Below are 25274 nucleotides of genomic sequence, written 5' to 3'. Positions count from 1 at the left end.
TTAAGTGACAAAATGATGTGTGAATCATAAGAAAATGAACATATTTATACATTCTGAGATTGACTTGAATCTACACTTTGGAGTCCAAAAGTGAGTCCACCTTTCCATGTGTCAACATTCCATGTGAGATATATGACCACTACAAACTGAGATGTGAGACCACGTTTTGTGAACGGAACTGAGCTGTGAGACCAATGTGAACTTACATGTGAGACCTGCTCCTCCAGCTCCACCACTCTCTCCAGAGCGGCCGTCTTTGTCTCCGAGTCGTCCAGCAGAGACGCGACGTCGAACTTGTTATCCAGGTACGCCTGGATCTGAACCCCCAACTTGTCACTCTCTGTGTTTCTCAGTTTCTGCCATCAAACAAAAAGCACAAGTCAGGGGAGAAGTGTTGGTACTAGTTCTACACTGGGTAAGTTTTCAACTGTGGGGTTATCTTTTGTATTACGTTTGATCTAAGCCTTTTGTATTGGGTGCATCTAAGCAACACTAAAATACTTTGGGTATGGAAAAAGTTCCCTCGACATGTTCAAGGCTACTTTCACAAATGACTTAGTCTGACAACTGTGTATGTATGTCACTGTGCACTGAAGTTTTTCCAAAAATTCTTATATGTCTATATTCAGTAACAGATATTTCTACTCTTTGAAACAAAATATTAACAGTTTTTTTACATCTGCGTTCAATACTCTCTCTCCACATTTCATGTTTTTAAAATGTTTTTCCAATTTTGCACTGCAATGTAGAGACTTTTTAATACAGGACTGCTTACCTCTAGATAAGTATCCAGGCCCAGCTGAGTGAACTCGTACTGTAGGTGTACCCTGTAGTTCATGTCGTCTACACTGTGCACAACAATGTTGATAAACTGCATACAGGCAACCTGAAACAAATGACATGCGGTTAGCTTACAGACATCTTCATCTTCCTGTTTACTGACTGACAATTCATACAAGTAAATATAGAAAATATATACATGCAGTGTGTGACATGACAACAAAACTACTCAATTGGAACAGCCACTGGCTAGTTGGCCAGCCCTGACTACATGTAAACGAATATATACCTGTCTTTTACAGCCAAACTTATATATAGAACACACTACACTACCATCAGATTTGTTTTCAAATGTGAAATTCAAGAAATACAGTCATTTCTAGTGTTCAGTGTAGGTAAAACCATCCTCACCATGAAGTCAATGTTGCTCTCCTCTGTACAGAAGGAGTCCATCAGTTTTTCAAACCGCTTCGTCTCGTAGCAAACCTGGGGGCAAAAAGACATGAGCATAAATGACAAATAAACCGTTATGAATTACACTGTTTAGATCATCGAGAATATTGCAGCACAACTTGAGTTGTTGTCAACAGATCTTTCAAACCTTGTTTCTGTTTTATTTCTTTGGATCACAAATATTCCGCTTTCTTTCATAGGTAACTAAACACGAAACTGTGTACTTAAAACCATCATCATACCATTTCAGGATAATAATTATTGCTTGCATCTTGGGAGACATCTTAAGATGACACGTACCTCCTTAAAGTTGTCGAAAGCCTTGAGTGTGATCTCGTGCCCTCCCTTCACCAGGCACATGGCTGCCAGCAGCTCAAGGACAAGGGCCTTCGTTCTGGAAGGGAAGAGAATGCCATTGTAGATGCCCTAATGTTGGTTGTTTTGTGATAGAAAATACAACTGTTTGTTTGTTTGTTTGTTTGTTTGTTTCAACCTTTATTTATTCATGAAAGCTCAAATCGGCCAGCAGGATGCTTTTCATTGAGGTCATGAGGGAAGAGGCAAGGGTCAGACAAAGTATATAACAGAGATAGAGTTACATCGTTTAAAGTCCTGCAATTAAAACGTCGGAAGTGATTACAGTTCTGGTTGTCTTTGAAGAACCTTACTATATGTACAACTAAAATAGATGTTTTCCATCTGCATAATGATCAAAGCTACAAATGAATGTTCTCACAGCTTGATATTTACTAATAATCACTAGAAAAGTACTTTTTTAAACACAGTACCAGCAGAAGGCTAAGCTCTGATTGGCTACCGACAGAAGAAGTTTTCGTACCTGGGACTGTTATGGTTGAGACTGAGAGCGATCGCCGTCACACACATCTTGTGGGCCATCACCATGTTAAACCCATGCTGGAGAACAGAGGAAAATAGAAGATAGCTTTAACCAATACTTTCTCACATGGTTATGGATTCATTAGTACAACACATTGTTCAACATACATTCCAATAACAGACTGGAACTACTGCTGATGTTCATTACAGCTACTAATTAAGGAACAATGACCAACCAATCTGGTCAGCCTAGATGACACATTCTGCTGGACATCCGGGTAACATGACATGCCAAATGGTTGTTACTTAGGCAACTGGATATGGTTTGGAAACAGTCAGATGTTTCAGATAGTATCTACTACCTTTTCTAGCCACTGACAAAAAGGTAGCAGATGTTATCTCAAACGACTTGCCATTCTCAAATCCATCCAGTTGCTCAAGTAACTAAATGACCTTAAGTTGATAAAACGTAATATTTCACCTGATAGTTCATGATGGCAAATAGACACATGATGCAGAGATCCTCATGCTATATGATGTCCAGCCCCATAGGCTTTGTCCTACTACTTGCAACATTGTGTCATTGAACACCACAGGGTGTCTGCTACTTTAACTGTAACCATGGCAACAGCCATCTGGTTCAGGTCGTTGACCTTACCCGATAGTTCATGATGGCACGTAGGCACATGATGCAGACATCCTTGCACTACTGTAAATGTATTTAAGTTCGCAGGGATTTAATTTCACGGTGGTATGAATAGGGACTTTTCGCGGTGGTTTTAAGTTTGCGGTAGCACCATGCACTGTAGTCTCTTACTGCCAGGGAAAAATGTTCACGGTGGTTTTAAATTCGCGGTGAAGTGTCCACCGCGAAAACCACGAACATTAATAATAAAACCACTGCGAACATTTCTGCATTTACAGTATATGGTGACCAGCCCCATAGGCTTTGTCCTACCACTTGCTACATTATTGTACAGGTCATTGACCTTACCTGATAGTTCATGATGGCGCGGAGACACATGATACAGACGTGCACGTCTTCCCGCTCCCGAGTTGTGCCCACGTCTCGGTTCTTCTTGGTGGACTTGCGGGACGGACTTTTTGCGTACGGACTGGAGCCGACCATGTTCCTCAGGCTGGAGTTGGCCGACATGCTGCCGAATGTGTCGTCTTTACTGTGGGGTATAAACACGTGTGTTAGGATGAGATGATGAAGGTTTGTAGTTATGGGACAGTCTGTGAGCAGACATGCTGCCGAATGTGTCGTCTTTACTGTGGGGTATAAACATGTGTGTTAGGATGTGGTGATGGAGGTTTGTAGTTATGGGACAGTCTGTGAGCAGACATGCTGCCGAATGTGTCGTCTTTACTGTGGGGTATAAACATGTGTGTTAGGATGTGGTGATGGAGGTTTGTAGTTATGGGACAGTCTGTGAGTGTATGGACTGGAGCCGACCATGTTCCTCAGACTGGAGTTGGCAGACATGCTGCCGAATGTGTCGTCTTTACTGTGGGGTATAAACATGTGTGTTAGGATGTACTGAAGGTTTGGCCTAATGTGTGAGGGGCTCTGGGCACTCTATACATTGTACATTTGGCAGCTTTTGGATTATTTCTGCCTTAATCTTTTTCACGATCATAGCTTCAAACCTGGCAATTGGCATCTTTTTACTCTGGGAGGAAAAACATGGCTGTATCTTAGAGAGCGTTATTTTATTTATCTGTAAGGCTTATGGTACGAGTGGCCATTGCTGGCTTCAAAATACAAAATTCACTACACCAAGAAAGTAGAGATTTGGCTCGAGTCTTCTACATTATTGAAAATCCATTGAATATTGAGGTTGGTAATCATAGCGGTTAGGGAAAGGGGAGTAGCTCACAACATTTAGTTTAAGTCTCAAATGTTAGTATCAAATGTTTGCGATGATGACATTTTTGCAATTGACTCTATAACATGAGTGACAGTGAAAGTCGCTATAATCTAGTACCGTTAACAAATTTTTAATTAGGACAATTAAGAATTTTATTGATAGAAAATTCTTATCACATTTAACTGTTTTAGTACAGAAAAAGGGCAACGTTGTTGTCTTTAAATTCTCTGTAAGATGAGGTTAACATGACTTACGAGACAATCTGTATCCGTGTGAATGTGAGATAGTGAAGTTTACTTACGAGACAATCTGTATCTGTGTGAAGGTGAGATAGTAAAGATGAGGTACATGTACACTTGTATTACAAGTTGTAAAGTTTACTTACGAGACAATCTGTATCTGAGTGAAGGTGAGATAGTCCACCAACACATCCAGTCCACTGTTCTCCTGGTTCAGAAACTCTTTCACCCACCTGCAAAAAGAAAACAAGTCAGTTCTTTCTTTGTGCCTACTACATGTATATCATACTACATCTCCACGAAAGTCTTATGGTATCAATGACTTTTTAGTTTACTACTCTACACAAAGCGAATACATACCTGTATATTAATACGTACATGTACAGTTGGAAGCTTTAGAAACATTCCTCCCTTAATCTGTTTCACTATCATAACTTAGAACCTGAAAAGCCAATTTTCAGACTTCTATAGCACCAGACATTTGAGGCCCTACTACTTTTACGTTTCAAGTCTTTGGGAAGAGTACACATCCTGAGAATATAACAAAGTTGTGAAGTCCTTGTTAGTCCTGAGCGAGATCTTGATGTAGGTACAGTAAAGTTTCATTAGAAAGTCTCATTAGAAAGAAGATGATTTCATAAAAATTATCATACATTTGTACTCGATGTTGTTAGTCCTGAGCGAGATCTCCATGTAGTGTACTTATTGCAGGTACTTATATCTCAACAGGAAGAGGATGATTATTAAGTGTCAGACTTACTCTATGTTGTTAGTCCTGAGCGAGATCTCGATGTCTCTCAGCACCTGTGTGGACTCCAGCATCTTGCGACTACTCTTCTGGGCAAAAGGAGAAAAAAAACATCATTTTCATCAAAAAAGGAGAAAAAACAATAAAATCTAAATGTAACATCTATATACAGGTTTCCTTTGCACTCTTTGCTACATCTTATTCTGAAAATATCTGATATGTAAAGATAGCTGTAATATAGTTGTCTTTTAAACGTCATTCTGAAATGTTGGTATAACTGATGATGACGATCTGCAATAATTTGCTACATGTGTCACATTGGGATATATCAGGTTTCATTATGGACAGTAGGTTCTCCTGACCACATTGCTACACCGCAAAATGTATTTATTTATCATGAAGATTTTATATCATATAGACATAGTGGTGTGTACCTAAACTCATATTCAGGTTCAGGTCCAAATTCAGGTCCAGCAGTTCAGGTTCAGGTCCGGACTTATAAGTCCGGACCTGATCCCATCATTGCATATTATGTGCGCTGGAAAGTTTTCTTTTTTAAGGGGGATGGGGGATGGTGCATATAAAATTGCATGTTAGCATGAACTGAAATGCAATGTGAAAAATACATGCAAATTATATACAGCCAGTGTAGACAGGAAATGTTTTTTGTCCTTTTCCAGTGCAAATTTCACTGTCTATGGAAGGTTTTAGATGGTTTAGAACAAGAAAAGGGAATATAGTGATAGATTATCTTTTTGCAAGTCCGAACTTGAGTCCGGACATTTAGGTTTTTGTTGGACTTGGACCTAAACGTTTTTAGGTCCAATTCCAAGTCCGGGCTTTAGGTACGCACCACTATATAGACATGTAGTGCAAGATTTCCTGACCTTCTTGGCTGTGTTGACATCCATGTACCCCTGTAGTTTCTGTAGGTAGGTGTGTGGGGGCTCTTTGGCCTGGACTCTTTCCTGTAACACGACAGTAACAAAACTTACAAAAAATGTAGTATAAAACACTTTTCAAAACAAAATGTTTACACACAAAAACCACATGACAACAGTCATTCAAAACTCTACCTTTGTTAGGTTTATATCAGTTTCAAAGCAACTTTAAGTCACAGCCAACAGAGCCCCACAAACTGGGAACTCTTCTCTTTTCTGTGACAAAAATTAGTACTTCAGGATTCTCAATGCTTGCGTCAAAGGGACCACCAAAAAGTGGTCATATTTGGCAGGTGGTTCTTATGAAGTTATGTAGAGGTTTCGTTTGAGTGTGCCTGGCACCATTAATACTTAATCAAGATATAATTAAAACTCATCAGAATCCCCATTAACACCTGTTGCCCTACCTGGTCACAGATCAGGTCCCATTTCTTGTGTTGTCTAACACTACCTAACATGAACACCTGTTTGTTTGTTTGTTTGTTTGTTTGTTTGTTGCCCTACCTGGTCACAGATCAGGTCCCATTTCTTGTCGTTGTCGTAACTTCTCAGCACCTTGGCCTTGTCAGGGGGGAGGTCCATTGACGCCTGGGGGGGATGGGAAACATTTGGTCAATGTCTTGTTTTGCTTCTGGAAACACATTTCAGTAAGAGTTACAACAATTTTCATCAATCAATGACTGTTTTTGAGGCTGCGAAGTTGAACCGGACCGAGGGTTGGGAGCTGCCCAAGTGCTACCTACCCCTTCTCTGCAAGGAGGCGGGGGGAGGGGGCAGATGATCCACGCAAGCCTGACCTAGTCTCGTGTTCTCTCGCGAGAACTGAGATTAGGTCATTCCCCTGACGATGATGTACTGGTAGACATCGAAAATTTGGGAGGTATGTACTGTACCTTTTCAAAAACAGTCATTGATTGATGAAAATTGTTATAACTGTTTGCATACGTGACTGATGAACCTCTTCAACGAAACTCAGTAAGAATCCTGTCCATACTAAAGAAATTGTAGTTATAACTGTTCAGTTTTATCACATTGGTAAAGGATACAAGAACTTGAATAAGTCAAAGTTTAATTTTATTTGTAAGTTTATTTATTTCTGTTCCATTCTTATACTTTGCAGATGTATAATCAACAGCCTTCAGTCTTCATGTTTCAGCCTTTTTAATACCAATAAATGCAAAAAATTGATCAATATTTCATATTTCCTACTTGTTGACAATCTTTTCTTCCTGCAATCATTATCACAGTTGATAGGGGGCTCTTCATGAGCTTTGAACAGTGTTTAGAGTTACATTTTGTACATAGATATGTAGGGGTTAGGTGTGGTGACTTGTTTAATATTCTATACTGTAAATCATGAAATATGTACCATTTATATGGTTTCCACTCCATTGTGAACTGATCACAACAGAAAAATTTGTATCTGGTGGCCCATTTAAGACCCCCTTACTTCTCCCATCACCAATACATTCCCTTATCTTTAAATTTCTCAGTAGCAAAATTACGTTCCAACTAACTACACAGTCTACAGTAACATACATGTAGCCAGCTGCTACGATGAGCCCACAAAGCTCCAGTATTATACTAGGGGAGTGATCATGTCCATACAGTAGGTCAACACGCAGGCTCTAATGTACTGAAACCTGCCAGGACTGTCTGCATACCACACAGTTTTAATAACAAACACGTCATCTATCTGGAGATTTGATGTTGAACCACAGCTTGGTACAGGCTACATCTGTCCAGTGATATCAAGCCTTCAAGTTCATGGTACAGTAGAAGCCAGTTAATTGCACAACGGATTACTGCAAACTTCTGTTAATTGCACCGGATCCCAAAATCACAAACCGGTGCAGTCCAGCTGGATAACTTTACATCATTGAACCACCCGGATAATTGCACGAAAGATAATGGCAAATGGGGTGTGCATTGCAACTAAACAGCTTCTACTGTGTCATAGAATAATACACGATACGGTATTACAAAATAAATGACTGCACGTCTCCAAAATAAAAGATGTTTCCAACAGCATCGGCTATCCTTCATCTTTTTAGTCCACTGATGAAAAACTGCAGTCGGTGATTCTGTTAGACCGTTTACAACCCTTTTCATTATATTGTTAATGTTGCATGTACATTGTAGATTCATTTTGTATGATGTATTAAAACTATATGTGCCTGGATTTCTAAGGCCAAACAAATCTAAACTCTGACACTTAGCAAATTTAGTTAGCAAGAAGTCAAGATGGAAACTTGAATCTGACTACATTCAATTGCTGATACTGTGTACTAGTATTCTCACCTCACCTATCCCATGACCTCTGTGTGGGTCGTTGGGGCACCATGACTTGTACTAGTATACAAATACCATATTTATTTCTCCTAAGATTCATATTTTCATGTTGACATAATAATTTGCTTTTAAATCTGAGAACCAAACAATTTACTTGGTGTGGCCTAACACATGTATATGTCTACATGTCTTCATCAATATAATATGCAGTACTGTTACAGGGCTGCACACTTAACCAACACAATTCAAGCTGCACACTTGACAGCATTTTCCATGCAGTCAGTCATGAAGTACATTCTCTGAAGTGGTTATCAGAAACAGTTTGAATTCATTTTTGAAGGTACAAATGTAGAATCCGGAACACTTTATGTAATACCATACAAGTAAATACACTTGGCAGGCTGAGATGGCCATGTTAAGTATAGAGCCATGGCACAAACAAGTTGTGAAGTGGCTCTCTATAGTCCGGAATGTCCTTCTGATCCTGACTATGTAAAAGGGGTATCCTATAACCTACAAGTGCCATATACAGCATAAGACACCTGTCTAAGAGTAGTGTACTAGTACATTCCTATAACTCTTTGTCTGGCCAAGGCCAGGGATAAAACTGTTATTTCTTTATTTCAGGCTCTCACTGGCCTATATGACACAGGAACAAACATGAAAAACAGATTTGCAGAAGCATTTTTGAGATGTTGCTAGCTAAACAGAGTTATGTTTGGTATCAACTAATTGAAACAAGAGAGTATTTGGGGCCCTAATATGGCAGCTAATGATTTGAATACATGTAATAGGTTTTGGCCAGACTGTTAAAAAGGCACACCCCTACATGTATATATTACTCTGAAGGATCTTAATTAAACTACCTTAACAAGTTGAGATGTGGTTCTCCTGTGTGTCTATCCTAGGATAACAAATTATTTCTTCGGAGTGTGATGTGAAGAAAAAAAATCTTCAATGCTGAATATTATCAGCTGGAGTGTTCTAATCACCAACCATGCAGATTGTAATCTGTAACACGAACTCACATAAATTCTTCCCCTATCACAGAAAGTAGGACAAGTTGTTCAACAGAAATAACACAGATACATGCACATGCACACATATTTTAATCCAATAACAATCTTCCAAAACACTAACTTTCTTTTTTAGGCCGCACCAATTTTATTTCCTGGTTCTTAGACTTAAGAAAATAATGAATGAAAATAGAGACGGTTACAGGAAGTGAACAGAGTAAGAACTGTGATAGTAAGATACAAGTACTCCTCCCAGCCTTCTGTTTTTATGATGTCTGCAGGAATAGATTTTACATAAACATGTTTCAGAAAAAACAAATTAAATTGATGTTGGCTCTTCACCAGTTTAATCAACTTTTTATAAATAAGAGCATGCAAAGACAACATAGATATTTTAATCCTATAATCTTGCTTTTAAGTCACTATATGGTCCCCTAAAGTGTCTAACTATAAAGACTTGTTTTAAGCAGTTAAAGTCAATCAACATGTAGTGAAGGTCAACAATTACAGCTGGCCTTCAGTCACATTCCAGCCCACATTCTTCCACTTGTGGCTCTCTGCGGAATTCACAACTAGAGAATAGCAGCTTGTTGTAGACTATAAAACATTTATTGTTTATTTCTAAATAATATATGAGATGAGATGTTAAAATAGGTTATGTTCTATTACTTTCAATGCTAAACTTTGATGTGGAATGAAGACAATTTCAGTTTTGGTCTTAGAAAAACAAGACCACAGCATGTCCAAAGATATGAAAAAGAAATGGCTGCTGCAGTACCAAGGTCAACCACCAGGAGGCCCAAAATCCAACTTCACAGTCAGAACCACCCCACGTACCGACCTACCAAATACCATCACAATCTATCCAGCAGTTCTTGAGATATATCCCCATACATCATGATTGTAGAGTAAAAACTATACCTCAACTTTTCATGGAGGCAGTGCTAGAAATACCCACTTGCACACTTCCAAACGCAACCAGATTTTGCTGAAAAAAGTATTTCAAGAACTGCATGTGTACAAACCTACTGGACTTTCTAATCCTGTCATGGTATCTCAAACTTATCAATCTGATAATCGTCTGATCTGACCTAATTTCCAAATCTCCCCTCCCATGTTTCATTGTTTCCCAGATACAGATAATTGCTGTTCCTCCCTGCAGGAATTTCGAAGTCATTCTAATGACCAGGTGTGTTTGTTTCTGTAAGAATACCTGGAGACTCCATGTAAACAAAAACAAAACATTCCTGGAGTCTCGTTTTCACTCAGGTCTTCAGTCTGCTATGCTCCAACCTAAACTTGTCTACAGTAACTGTAAATACTGAAATAGACTGTGTACGTTTTACATGAAATTCTGTAGGTTGGCTTCGCTTTAGGCAGAATTCAGGCACCGATTATGCTGTATACAAAGAATGCACCTAATGATGCTGTACATTTCCGGCTACAAATTATGTGGAATCACAATGACTGATCAAACGTAAAGGAAGCCCCAGAGCCTTTTCGAGGCCATATGCAGTAGAATGTTATCCACAGTGTCTTTAAGGGCACGGTATTAAAGGTGGAGCCCATCCCTCTTCTTCCATCGCCTTTTACCTTCACAACCAAAGTCAGGTACCCAGTTTGTACCTTCTTTACGTATGTTATCCACTGTGTCTTGTTAAGGACTCAGCTTAAGTCAGGTACCTATTTTTGCACCTAGTACCTGGGTGGGTGGAGTGAGGAAAGTCATGTACACATGTAGATGGCATGTCAGGGGATTCCAACCCAGGACCTCTGGGTTCTGAATCTGAGCCAAACACCCTAACCATTACACCACTACAGGCCACTTGGCTGATTACGCTCAAAAGAAAAGTGTACACATGTCCACTTCGCTACAAGTACAAAGGAATCTGTTTGGTGGAGCATCCTATCTTCATGTTAACAACTTAGACAAAGTTTGACTGTAGAACCCCCTAAAGGGAGTATTAACTCTCCTCTCCTTTGCTCTTGTTATTTTCTTGGACCAATAAGCCTCAAAACAGGTGAACGCCTGCCGCCGTAGTGCCGGTATAATCTGCTCAGTTTCTAATCCAACATCCAGTCTACTGAATTTTTTCAGGCCAGTTTTTTCTCGACCGGACCGACAAGAAAATAATGTTTTACCACAACAGTACCCACCACTGGCCTTCAAACAACCTGGCTTATATCAGACCTGCTGACCTCCTTTCTAACAGCCAAACGGCCAAACATGGCCCAGAATTCCTGCCTCTCATAAGAAGATAACAAACCCCACCTTCACTGTCAGGTACCAAGGTCAAGTTCAAACCTGACAGTCTCCAGATAAACCTGACAATGACCTCTACTGGTCAAGGTCACCAACAGAATATGGCTGGTGTGGATTTGAACTGCCAAGGTGATCCCGACCATATATGGGGTTAATTGCAAAAGTATATACCAGAACGTTTAAAATTTCTGGCAACAATTCAACATTTGAGGATGACTTTATATCAAATAGGTGAAATCTAAGTGTTTTTTTAGACTTTCAAAAACTTCAATTTCAGTGTTGTTTTGAACTACATGACAACATATCTAATCTTGAGCAGTTCCCTGAACATCCTTCTGTACTTGATGATAAACAGTTCCTTTCCTTGACATGAAATTCTAGATCGACATCTGGCTTATTTTGCAGGTCGCAAAGTTCAATGGCATCTACCACAATGGGTTCGCTTAAAAGGCTGGGCTGGCCTGTCTACCTGGCCTGGCTATCACGTCAGGCTACTCAGATCCCCCCATTCATACCCCCATCATGTGGCACTCAGCCAAAATAGCTGATTGACAGGCATAGTAATTGCTAATTTTCAACCCTGCCAGTGTCCACTGGCTGGACCCTTCGGGAAAGTGTCTGGGAGGCCTTCCTTGCAGCTGTCAGGAACACATTCAAGTACTGTACCAGTACTGTGTTCGGTAAATGCTTTAGGGTGTTAGACCTAGAAAACAGAGGTCCTGGGTTCAAATCCTTTGACATGTCCAACTTGTACAAGGGGGTTGGAGAGATTATTGTCAGTGGAAGGAGAGGATTGGGCTCTGTCCTGCACACAAAAATTGTACAGTGGATAACAATCAACAGCCTCAAAAATGCTATGTGACTACTAAGATTGTATATGTCAACATGGCATACTAGCATAGAGAACAAGGAGGTACATGTAATTATACAGTACCCCCCTTGGTCAATACAAGTTTAGCTTTACAGTGAGCAAGTGATTTATGCTCTCCCTTCTTGTTGCACGAGCTGAGATAGTTTCTGTTCTAGAAGATAGATATTCAATAAAGAAACAAATTTCTGTTGCTGGCAAGCCCATTCTTACACACACACACACAGATTTACACACCCACAAACATACACAAACACAGTGCTGGTACTTGTGTTCCTGACATGCTGCAAGCAAGGCCTCCCAGACACATTCCCAAAGGGCCCAGCCAGTGGTGGACAGGGCAACCTTGGGTCACTGGCACTAGCAGGGTTGGAGATCAGCAATTACTATGCCTGTCAATCAGCTATATGATGGGGCTATGAATGGGGGGATCTGAGTAGCCTGACGTGATAGCCAGGCCAGGTAGACAGGCCAGGTAGCCTGGCCTGGTAGACAGCCCAGCCTTTTAAGCGAACCCTACCACAATAACGGTTATAACCAGACTTTTACTAAGTTTTAGCTAGGATTTTATTATAGGGCGGTCCAAATTTCTTGGTAAGTCCCGGCAAGTCATATAAGTGCGACTGTGCGAGTATTTTAGGGGGTCCAGGGACATCCACCTTCCATGGTGCAGAGTTTTAGAGTATTTTAAGTTAAAATGGTGCATTGTAAGGTATCCTGAGGGGCAGAATTACATTCAGAATCAGAGTCTTCCACTGTGACCACAGTGACCTGTATCATCCCTGGTCAATCAGAATTTCATGCTTGCCAGGGGATCTGCTCCCCAGTGCAGGGCTCAAAATACTGGGTGCATGTGCACCCAGGTGCACCCAAAATTGGAGCTGTGCACCCAATTATATTCTGTGGGTGCACAGGGTGCACCCAAATATTTTCTTAGGTTTATGTATGTAAAGATATTAAAGTATACTAGTATACAACATATTCATGACATCTAAGTGTTAGAAAGATAATAAACTAGAGTTCCACGAACACATACCTTTGCCAAATAAACCAGGTTTGTTATGTAGAATGTTGTCTGTAGACATAAATGTGTTACTCATTACATTTTATTTTATATGCCTGGAGTTGGTTCTTAACATTTTGCCATTGCTTATACAAATTAGATCCCTATTAACATAATAATATTAAATTGTATCAAGCATCACTTAAGCTATCAGCATACCAAAAATCATTATGATCCTTTCATCCCTTCTTGACTTATTCTCTTTCAAAGTAGGAAACTAAACCGGCTCCTGCAGTTCAAGAAAAGACATTACCGGACCCAAACATACACCTCTTACTCTCTGCCATCTTTCTCAGTTACATATGTGCATACATGTATGTACATGTGACAAGTTTGAAAGTCCTATCGCGGAATGCAGTCGATTTATGAACTTTCCGCATTAACTATGCAAATTAGCCGTTAATTTGCATAATTAGTATCTCGTTATGTAAATTTTTACTTAGGCTACATACCAAAAATCATGACGATTCGTCAACACGTTCATATTTTTCCATTAATTATGCAAATGAGATCATCATCTGCGTAATTAATATGTACTGATATTTCTTTCTTTCTCAGCTACAAATATGACAAGCTTGAAAGTCCTAGAAAGGAATGCAGTGGATTTACAAACTTTCCTCATTAGTTATGCAAATTAGCCGTCGATTTGCATAATTAGAATTCCATCATGTAAGTCTTCCCTTTGGCTATCTACATACCAAAAATCATGACGATCCGTCAACTCGTCTATATTTTCTCATTAATTATGCAAATGAGGCCAACATTTGCATAATTAACATGCATGTATATTTCTCTCTTTCTCATCTATATATGTGACAAGTTTGAAAGTCCTATCATGAAATGCAGTGGATTTATAAACTTTCGTCATTAATTATGCAAATTAGCTGCTGATTTGCATGATTAGTATTTCATTATGTACATTGTTACTTGGGCTATCTACATACCAAGAATCATGACAATCCATCAACACGTTCTGGAGTTATTCTCAACCAAAGTTTGAAAGGAAATCGGCGACTGCAGTTCCAAACAAGCCGCTAGGGGGTCCAAACTTACCGCACTTACTCTCTGCCCCAAGGGCTATCTACCACTCGAACATCATAACCACAGCATGTCCAGAACATGAGATATCAAAAATTGAGGTTCTGCTGCAGTACCTTAGCAAGCCGCTAGGGGGCCCATTATCGAACTTGACCTTCGTTTTCCCGACCCCTACCCACCTACCAAATATCATCTGGATCCATCCAAGGCTTCTCGAGTTATGCTGTTAACAGACAGACAGACAGACTCACAAGCCTAAAACATAACCTTAGCCATTCTGGCAAAGGTAAAAATGTCTGTCATGGTACTTGTTTAAGAATTTGGTAGCTTGTAACTAAGTTTTGTTGCTAGGTTTTTTTTACATTCTTCTTAAATTTAAGTGGTGCACCCAATTTTTTTAAGCTGGGTGCAACAGTGCACCTAATCCCAAAAATGAATTTCGAGCTTTGCCAGTGTAAGGGTGGCTAGTGTGTTCAGTTTGAATTTTCTTATTACTATTTTAGAACAGTGATAAAAGCATTACTAACCCAGTGTAAGGGGGGCTAGTGTGTCCAGTTTGAATTTTCTTTTTACTACAATGTATTTTAGATTAGTGATAAAAGCATGGTTATAACATAGCGAGGCCAATAGTAGTATGTAAGTGAATAAAGAGATTTATTGTTTATCTCTACAGTACATACTGAGGCCACACCAATTTAGTTTCTTGGTTCACGGATTTTTTCATAAAAAATATGGAGCGAAAGGGCGAAATAAAAATAAAAATTGTAAAATGGTTGGGGTAAAGGTAACGGCTAATCCAAAACATAAAGAAAAAAAGTTTTCAGCTTGAAAAAAGTACAAAAACACTATTATTGTACAGTAACAGCACCTGTACCCACACTTTAAGGAGCTTATAATATAAAGGCCAATTTGCTACACCAGAAAGTTGGTGAATGGTTTCATTAATGGTGAAAATTTGCTGAGTGGTAATTTTTATTTTTATTTTTTTTCCCCAAAAAAATAGGAGCGAGCGAATCCGTGAACCAAGAAATTAAATCGGTGTGGCCTAAGTGAATTAAGAGATTTATTGTTTATCTCTACAGTACATACTGATGGAGAGTTCCTTACTACATACTTGTAAGTAATTCTAGATCAAGACCAGCCACATATTTTGGAGGCCAAACTTCTGTGGTGCCTGTCAGAGCTGTAATAGGGATGACTGAAATACTGAGATGTAGAAATGAACATACTACAGATCCTGGGTGTGACATAAACAAGGACTGCTTTGCTATTAGAAAGAGTAATGAAACTCATGTATAGCCCAACTCGATTGTAACACTATATCAAAGACTTGTGTTAGCCCTTCTTGTTACGTTAATTAGGATATTAAGTCTTATTCTATACACCTATTTTGTACTTTGTGTAACAGTCGTTGCCATACATTGTACCATGTACAAATGTCGAGCAATAAAGTTCATCATAAACAAGGGCTGACCTTGAGAATAACTGACAGTAGTAAGTAGCAGTACAGACCAGGATCAGACACAAATTCTCTGTCTGTTGTTCAGAACGTTGTCCAGAGTCCAGAATTCATGTACTGGGTAGATGATAACATAGCCCCCATGGGCATCACTGTACTGTGTATAAACAGACTGGGACTGTTATGCAGGGTCCATTGTGTAGGTACATGAAGTGTTATAGATTACTTTGAACAATGAATCCACAGATGTATATGTGTAAGTCTACCCATGGGTGTATCTCCAATCTGTATAAATATAGGCAGAGGCAGCAAATTTTGTATGAAGGCGAACTTTTGCTGACAGAATTTTCTGTGAGTAGGTATGTAGTGTCAATGTGTGTGTCATACTTTGAACCAAGACTGGGACCAACAGTAGTACAGATGTACATGTGTAAGCCCTCCCCCTGGGTGTATCTCCAGTCTGTATAAACAAGTGGGCTGGCCTGTTGTTGTGAGCTGACAGATAAAGACAGTCTGGACAGTGTAACAATCTAACTAACACATCTCCCTGTACAGTCTGGCAGGCCTGCTCAACACAGCTCTGTGGATATCATGACACTCATCATAGGATACTTAAAATTGTGGCCTGGGGGCAAAGAGCTACATTTCATAGTCTCCAACAAAAGTAAACACGCATCTATCACAAATTTATCATTGACTGGGTGTACTTAAAATGCTACAGAGTATTCTTGACAAGTGTCCAAAAAAATTAAAAACAAAAACAAAACAAAAAACTGTTGTACAATAGTTTTTGAAAAAATGAGGACATCAGACTTAATACAGAGAGAAGCTTTTACTACTTTTGGACTAAGTTTTTGAAGACATATAACTTTGTGTTGTGCATCCAAAACATAAGCCTCTACCAGGATCGCTGGTCAAATAGTAGAAATTGGCCAAATAGAGTCAATAGTACGCTAGGGGAGTCGACCTGCCATAGGAGTCAGTATGCGACCCACAGAGCCTATGGCGTACTATTGACTCTATTTTGGCCAATTTCTACTATTTGACCAGCGATCCGAGGAGCCTGGTAGATGCTACCGAAACATTTCCTGTACATCTATTTCTAAGTCACGTGCAACTTCTCCCTAGTAAAATAAATTTCCAGCCCTGTCATAATATCCTCCTACTTTGAACATTTAAACAGCATAACAAGACCCCAGGCATCAGGTTCACATAAGTGGTGTGTGGGTGAGTCTGAAGTTCAGCCCTTTAATACACACTTCACTACTGGTACAGCCTGGTCCTGTTATAACATGACTCACTTCAGGGGGGCGCACTTCAACTTGTTGTTATTCCAGACCAGAGTACCAAATACTTTTCCTCTGTGTCTCTTGCATACCTTCAGGCTGACAGAGGTTTAAAAAACTTTCATCTCTCGGGAATTTTAAACCACTCAGTAACTTTCAACTCAACTCAAGTCAAGATCAAACACAAGATGATGAATTGTAGGTGCCAAGGAACATCTCAGCAACTTTGGAAGCTGCGATGAACAAATCTAAAATAAACATGATCTACAAGTGGTAGTAATAACTTTACAGCATCACGCCTTACGCTAGAGTTATATTTTTCTAGTTTTACCCCCAAACTTGCACTTTGGGAATTTTGTCCATAACCTCAGTTTCTATTTGCACATTACAAATTGCAGTCTATTCCAACAGTCCAAGACAAATTACATAATGCTCCCTAGAGTACAGAGGTACGACAGACAACATCACACCAACCACAGAAAGCAAAGTAAACCAGATAAACAAGCTGCTATAAAACTGCCGAACAGCCTGCCTTGTTCCAACACAGCCACAACAGTATCACCCCTAACATCACGTACAAACTACAGACCTGAAAGGAAGTATTGTTGGAACAAGCAGCCAGAAGCCAGGAAAAACCTGCCCATATCAGCAATTTTTATGGCAGCAGTACTGTGTGAGGGGTTGGTATGAAATTTGAGCAACTAGATCTATACATTCCTGTCAAAATTACTTTTAATTAGTTTAATTATATAAACACTATGATTAGGAACCCAAACGACCACCCTGGGGTAATTAGTAGTAAGAACAGCAGGTACAGAATGGGGCATTGGGGCTTATTCAAGTTATTGAAACATGATTATTGTTCCTACATTTGTGTGGCGTCATGTTGGCATAGTGGTTGGGGGGATTGGCCCAGAACCCAAGGTCCTGGGTTTGAATCCCCTGACATGCCACCAATGTTGTGCCCTTCAGAAAGGAACTTAATAATAGGACATTCTTCACTCTACCCAGGTGTAAAAATGGTTACCTGACTTTGGTTGGGGAGGTAAAAGGTGGTGGGAGGAGAGGGATGGGCTCTGCCTCCCAATACATGTGACCTAGACTTACTAAGACATTCTTGTTCTTGTTCGGTTACTGGATAACACTCCTAGTTTGTGTTGGGGCAAACCATCCAGGGCGTAGTGCTGCTGTTCATTGGCCGTTCCTCAGTAATGTAACAGCCCACTGCCCTACGGTCTTAAAAAGCGCTATGGGACTACTAAGTCTTGAACCTTTTATATTTAAGTATTTTCTCTGAGAATTTTTTCCTCTGAGTATTTTGGCAAAAGTGTCACATTTCTGACATAGATTAGAAAGGGCAGGTTGGACCCAATGTCCTGTGGTTTGGCCAGAAGTCTGTAATTGTTCACAACGCAGATCAATACATTTCTACCAGCCAGGCCAGGAAGTTTGTTAATGATTTCCAATCAATAATCAATAACCCTGATGATGTATAGCGAGGTCACCTATAATTTTAGTGTAAACCTAACAATGGTTGTTGATTTTTGTTGTCAAACCTGTCGCTTTCAGCTTACAAAAATATATTTTCATCAATTTCATGCCATGAAGTTTAGATTTTGGGCCAGGGGTCAACACTTCAAATGGGTATATCACTGTACAGGGCTCGAAATTCATTTTTTTGGGAATACATGTAGGTGCACTGGTGCACCCAAACTAGAAGTAGAAAATTAGGTGCACAAAAATATTTTTGGGTGCACCACATAAAATAAAGTAGAATATCAGAATAACATAATTGCAAACCTACTTATTATGATTAGTAATTAGTATCTTCAGAAATCTGAAGTACTATGACAGTCATTTTATTATCTTTCTTACTCACAGATGTCAAGAATATGGTGTTTACTGAGTATACCGACATCTTAACACACATAAGCCTATCAAAATATTTGGGTGAACCCTGTGCACCCACAGAAAAAAAATTGGGTGCACAGCTCCAATTTTGGGTGCACCTGGGTGCACAAAACCCCAGTATTTCGAGCCCTGCTGTATGTAAATAGTCAATCCGAATAGAAACAAGCAAATTTCCAAAACAAGCAGGATATTGAGACAGGTCCTGGAGAAAGCCTTAGTTTGTCAGTCAATCAATTTCACATTTTGACATTTTGATGGATGAAGGGCAGCAGTTAAACTAAAACGTCTTGGCGACAAGTCCAACCTCTGCAAGACAGGGAAGAACGGACGCTAAACAGGATGGAGAGGGAGATTTTGACACTAGCCCTGTCTGTGTCTATGCTGACCGACTGTCACCACCTCCTGAGAGTTCCACTTTAAATCAAGTTCAAGTTCTTCCTGTTGATATGGCTATGCTGCCAAGAATGTGGGAGGGGGGGGAGTGTACTGTTCTGCACAGAGTGTTTATGTCCATTGTGCACTGTTTGGAAGCAAAACTTTCACTGGGACAAAACTCACAAAAATAAACAACTGAACACTACCAGTCTACCAGATTAAAGCTGAAGCACTGCTAGAAGAGCCCTTCAAAATGTGTTACTTGGCCCTAAAACAGTGTTGTTTCCACTTAAAACATCCCAGAGTCTCATTCCTGTTTTGTTTTCGGTATCTCATTGTTTTCCTCCCATTGTCTTCATTATCAATATCAAGTCAGGTACTAGTACTATTACTAAGGAGCATCCTCAAGTCAAGACTAAAAAAAAGTTTTAAAAGTTTATCTTTGAGTTTACTGTTAAGATATAAATGATTTAAAATACTACATGCCTGCAAAGCTGGTATGCTACACTGAAGAGCAGGTATACTGGGATAAAAACAACTTCTCATTTGGATCATATGTGTAGGGATCGAATCCCGCCCTTGCCACTGATGTCTGAGCCCAGATTTATAGGATGGATCAAAGAAGTTTGCAAGTCACAAAGATGGTGTTTTACATGGTTAGAACTTGGATACAGTTTCCAATCAAAGTTAAGAAAGCCTACAGCTGGATCATATATATTTTAAGATTCGAATCCTGGCCTTGCCAACGGCACTTTGACTAAAGTTTGACTTTGAGCCCTAATTTGCTCAGGAAATTGCAAGTCACAAAGCTGCTGTGTTTCACTGAGGAGTTAATAGTGGTCACAACTTCCTTCACAACTGAACTGAACAACTTCCTATCAAAGTTAAGGAAATCTGCATCTGGGATCATTTGTCCAGGGTTCGAATCCCGGCCTTCCCATCGGCACTTTGAACTAGTCTCTACCAGACTCTGAGTCGCTGGAAAAAATCGTAGAAATGGTACAAATAGAGGAGTATGCCGGCCAGAGGAATATAGCCGGCTAGGCAACAGTAACGCGACCGCGATCTGTTCCCTGGCCGGTTATATTCCTCTCTATTTGTTCCATTTCTACGATTTTCCAGCGATCCGGAGTCTGGTAGAGACTAACTTTGAACCCTGATTTGCTCCAGAGATCAAGGAGGAAAGTTGTAACTCGCCTGTCTTGAGAAACACCTTGGACTTGTTAAGAAGCCCACTACACTTCCTAAGGTGTAAGAGTACACTCTCAGGTTCTCCCGCCAACTCAATGACTCAGACCCTATTAATAGTAACGTTACACCACATGTCTTGCACTTAATAACTCTAACTAAGTACAGGACTGGTGCGTTATATCATGCAGCGGTTTAACAATTATGTGGTGTTAACTAATCAAGATTTAATTCATCTGCGCAATTGGAAAGACAGTAGACAGTAACCGTTAGTTACCATAATCACTGCTTATATCATTTATCATTTTAGAATCATTTTCGATGCATGGAGGTTCACTTCCTTGCTGTTCGATCTAATTTTGTTTTGTTTTATTTACTTTAAAAGTTGAACATTTACAACCTACCCACTCATATACTAGTAATGTACAAACAATTTCTTGAGTTTTGGGGAGGAAACAGTCATGAGTCACTCTGAGTGTTACGAACAGCTTTTCCAGTGTCACTTTGGTCCACTTTTCCACGCCCAGATGTTGACCAAACGTTAAACCGTCATGTAACAAACTTTATAAACTTTCAAACTTCCTTGTTTTCACTGTAAACCGGGTAAAATCTACAAACCAGACAGCGGAAAACCACAACAAACAACCGAAGTTAGACGCTGCATTTCCGAAACGTGATGTGGAAACATCAAATTGTTTCGAGCGTTTCGAACAACTTCCGTATTTTCCGCCCCCATGGAGAGACAATGGGGAGGGGGGCGGACAGCAGGGGGCCGAGAGGGACTCGCGAAACAAAGTTTCACTCACCAAAACTCTGGCGAACCTCTCCTCTAGCTCTGTCTGGTCCGGCATGGGGCTCTTCATGCTTGCTGCGGTGGTGTTGTGTCGCAGGGCAGGGTCTGGCGTACTCTCCCCGTTCCCCATACTGGAGCTATCAGTGGCGGAGTCACTTCCGTTTGCCAAAACTCACATCGGACTCCTTTTGGCGATCCTCGCGGCCCGGTTCAGATCGTCAACTTGATACAAGTTTCTTATCGGTTAATCCGGCCTTTCTGCGATCCTCCAGGGATTTGTGGCGCTTCTCTGTGTCTTCAGAAGCGGCAAACAGCCCTCGTGTGCAAGTCCGAACACTTAAAAACCGTTATACACCCGAGGAGCGCAGTTCTTGTTTGCTCTTTCTCGCGGCCTCCATTCAAGTGTCGCCCGAGACAATATTGACCTACTTTGACCTCTCACGGGCGCCACCTAGCGATATTTGTTTGAACTGCAGGCAAAGAATGGACAGAATGACTTTGAAATTTCGAGTCAAGTTTAAACTGTTTTGGTCTTCTCGGTTTGGTGCTGTCCAAGTACAGAACTTTGCTAACCAAAAACGATAGAGGGCAGCTATAAATAAACATGAAAACCTTGCTGATTTAATGCTTGCTTATATGAGTGTCATGGAGAGTTTTACTGGTTTGGAGTTTTCTTTCTTCCTCTCTTTATTTTGTTTTTGCCTACTTTATGTCTAGGATTTCCATTTATTGAACATAAAATGCGATATTGAAGTTCTGTCTGACGTTCTAATTTCAGAAATTTTTGAAGATTTTCTAAGGCATTTTAGAAAACTTATTCAGTTAACAGGATGTCAAACCTTTATTGAGGTCAAATTTGAATACTTTTGTTTCTGTTGCAGTTTCCACAAGAGGAAAAAAGGCCAAAATGTACTTCCTCCAACATTTTTGTTTCCCTTCCAGTTTCTATAAGGAAGCAGCAGCCTTTTATGGACTTGCACTTCCTCTTTCACCATGAGTTCAATTTTATCATGTTCCTGTTACTTTTAAAATCTGTCAATTCATCATGTTCTGGCTTGAGCCCAAAAGGGAAATTGTCTGAAAGATGGCAAAGAGGTAGCCTAACTAAAATCCTACTCCTAGTGGCCGGCTCTACACTTGCCACCACCTAGGAGGGTGGCAGCCAGCGAGAAATTATGTGAACACAGGCTAGCAAAGAGACAAGGTGATATTTTTCACATTCATGATGATTATTTCAGCTTCCAAAATTCACAACTGCAGCAAATAATCTAGTAAGAAATTGTAATATTACACAATCCTCATTTAACATATCTAGGAGTCTAAATAACAACTATGAAATGTACTCATACCCATGGTATATGTTTTAATATACAAACTTTTCCATCTAGATTTTCTTATAAAGATAACAACCCTCAATTATATATCGTCCAACTTACTTGTAGTTGGATTTGAGTCAATAACTTTTTCAGTGCATTCACTCATCCACTCACTCACTCACACATTCATTCACTCTTACTAAAACAACCTCACTAACTCTCAATCATTAACTCACTCACAGTTTAACTATACTATCTGGTTTATTCTATTTGTAAGCTTTCTTTTTTACACAATTAATTCTGTAAGAACTACAGTGATTTGTCAATGTTGCTTGCATTGCTGTATTGGCTTTGGTTATAGTTGCACAATCAATCAATCAATCAATGTCATATACTTGTACTTGGCATCAAGTTTTGATATATTCTTATCTCTTCGTATTGTTTATCATTTGTACAACTTTGGGCACTAGAAAAATCATTAGACGCTAAACTCTAACTATATAATTCTATGAGAGTTTCACATCCTGACGACAGTGTTCAATCAAACAATTCATTTACATCCATGATTGCATTATGCATACATTATTGCATTGGCAGTAGGCAACTGAGAATACACACACTATAGTTTACGTATATTATTTACATACATCTCTGAACAATAGATACTAGTACCCGCATTCAAGAAAGTCTTAAATAAGACTTGAGTTCTGCATAGATAAGCAAGAAAACACCAAGGAGTTGAGACCTGTCTTAAGAAGCCGGGTAAGCAAAGACAAGTGTCTTGGCACATATTATGAACACAAGTTCCCTTCAGGTCCGATAAACTTCGGTCATTTGGTTGAAATTTGAAAATTTTGTTTTCCATTTCACCAGGCTGCATTTTAACTTTTACTGCATAATTATTCCCTGTATGGTATCATATATTTCGTCACAGCATATAGAATTATACAGATACAAATGTAATAGCCCAAGACTTTTTCTTGGCTATGCAAGTTTCAATCTAGAGGCTACGTGACTTGATTTGGCTAAGTCATTTGCACATGGTAAAACATAATAAAATATGATGATGGCACTTTTATAGGAGTCTTGTCCCAAGAAATGGCTTGCCCCACTTAAACCCTACATACCTGATTGTCTATAACTACCTATGGAACGTCAGGCCACCGATGTGTTTGAGAAGTATACAACAGTTTGAGGGAAAACAGTAATTCTTCCACTGCTGTGGTTTGCTTAGCATTTGTACATTTTCATCCAGGATCCTAGGAGAGCTGAAACAACCAGAGGGGCGAGTAGAACAGAAAGAAACAACATCCCGACTCCCGGGATTCGAACCCGCACCGAACCCGGGCAGCCGGATCACAAATCACGACTGCTATCGCTGTCGCCACAAAAGCACTAGTGCCCTTGGGCGAGGACGATAGGCAGTACTTGAACACCACTGTTACGGAGCTAACAGCTGTTGGCAGCGAAGCAAAGCTAACAAGGCTGAACATCGACGGTGGGCGTTATAAACTTCCTGGCACTTTTAAACAATTGCTGACATCATGCATCCACAAGATCATGTGTTAATAAGATCACATGTCTGTAACTCTTGCGAGTTTTAATACGTTCTGAAGTGATTTAACATCAGTACTGATCCTGAAGAAGGCGAAAGTGGTCATTGAAAATTTGATCCGTGTGCACTTTTGTGTTGGAAGAAAGTTTAATGCTTTATACTATAATTACTACCAACACAGATAAGTTTCCATGACATGATAAAAAGGCTAGGTTACTGGAAAATGGATCTATATGGCAAGACTGGCAGAAGTTTTTAGTGGCAACGTAGATAGTGGCCATATGTAAAGTTGCTCAAGATTTCTTCATTTCTATTGCCTTCTCAATTACATGAATTTGCTCTCATCATTAACTTTCATATTGTGAATCCTGTCTATAATTATCACGACTTTTGCTCGTTAAAAAGTAGTCACATTGTAGTCCTTGTCCAGAAGTGGTCACTACTTAAGTACAGTTTTGGCTGTACATAAAATAAATTTGTTACAGATTTCTTAGCGTCCTTTCTGGAACTCAGCACCCCTCAGGCGGCCGGTGGTAGCTTCCCCTGCAAGGTCAGTAGTTTGACCCCGAGTTGCGCTTTGGACGCCATCGTTTCCGACAGCGCGCCGACGCACATCCGGTACTGGTCACGGGTCAGGTCGGGGTCACAGGTCTTGGCGTGGTAACGGTGGACGAGGGCCGGGTCCATCGCACGGAACACCTGCAGTAAGTAGTACAGGGGGAGCAAACAGAGGGTAGTTAGCGTGGAGGTAACGGTGGACGAGGGCAGGGTCCATGGCACGGAACACCTGAAATAGTCCCGAAATTAAAAAGCTAATATTTTATCGAAGCAATCACAGAAATACATGTACTGTAAATGCAGAAACTTTCGAGTTGGTTTAATGTGCGTGGCGACATCAGCACCCTGCTGCCTGGTGCACGTATAATGTATTGTATTGTAGCAATTCTAATAAAGTCACAGTCAACGACATTTTTCCATG

General features: G+C 40.0%; 3 protein-coding genes across 3 annotated transcripts in view; all 3 read right to left on the bottom strand.

The window, feature by feature from the left end:
- LOC118424824 (formin-like protein 2) overlaps positions 1–21829 on the bottom strand; it is a 1075906-nt gene extending 1054077 nt beyond the window's left edge. The window contains exons 1-11 of the mRNA XM_035833626.1: positions 21438–21829; positions 6377–6460; positions 5819–5899; positions 4944–5020; positions 4330–4416; positions 3065–3248; positions 2072–2148; positions 1534–1627; positions 1192–1266; positions 776–886; positions 207–356 (exon numbers count right to left, since the gene is read on the bottom strand). Coding sequence (XP_035689519.1) covers positions 207–356; positions 776–886; positions 1192–1266; positions 1534–1627; positions 2072–2148; positions 3065–3248; positions 4330–4416; positions 4944–5020; positions 5819–5899; positions 6377–6460; positions 21438–21554 — 1137 coding nt within the window. The 5' untranslated portion in view covers positions 21555–21829. The remainder of the gene's footprint in view (positions 1–206; positions 357–775; positions 887–1191; positions 1267–1533; positions 1628–2071; positions 2149–3064; positions 3249–4329; positions 4417–4943; positions 5021–5818; positions 5900–6376; positions 6461–21437) is intronic.
- LOC118424803 (zinc finger protein 665-like) overlaps positions 1–25274 on the bottom strand; it is a 1044319-nt gene that overhangs the window by 994802 nt on the left and 24243 nt on the right. The gene's annotated exons all lie outside the window — the stretch shown is intronic.
- Positions 24815–25274, bottom strand: part of LOC118423813 (chondroitin sulfate synthase 1-like) — a 6180-nt gene continuing 5720 nt past the window's right edge. Inside the window, exon 8 of the mRNA XM_035832068.1 lies at positions 24815–24994. Within this exon, the coding sequence (XP_035687961.1) occupies positions 24815–24994 (180 nt within the window). The remainder of the gene's footprint in view (positions 24995–25274) is intronic.

This window comes from Branchiostoma floridae, chromosome 10 (genome assembly GCF_000003815.2).
Source record: "Branchiostoma floridae strain S238N-H82 chromosome 10, Bfl_VNyyK, whole genome shotgun sequence".
Taxonomy (NCBI): Eukaryota; Metazoa; Chordata; class Leptocardii; order Amphioxiformes; family Branchiostomatidae; genus Branchiostoma; species Branchiostoma floridae.
The sequence above is the reverse complement of the archived record's forward strand: the minus strand, read 5'-3'. Positions and strand labels throughout refer to the sequence as shown.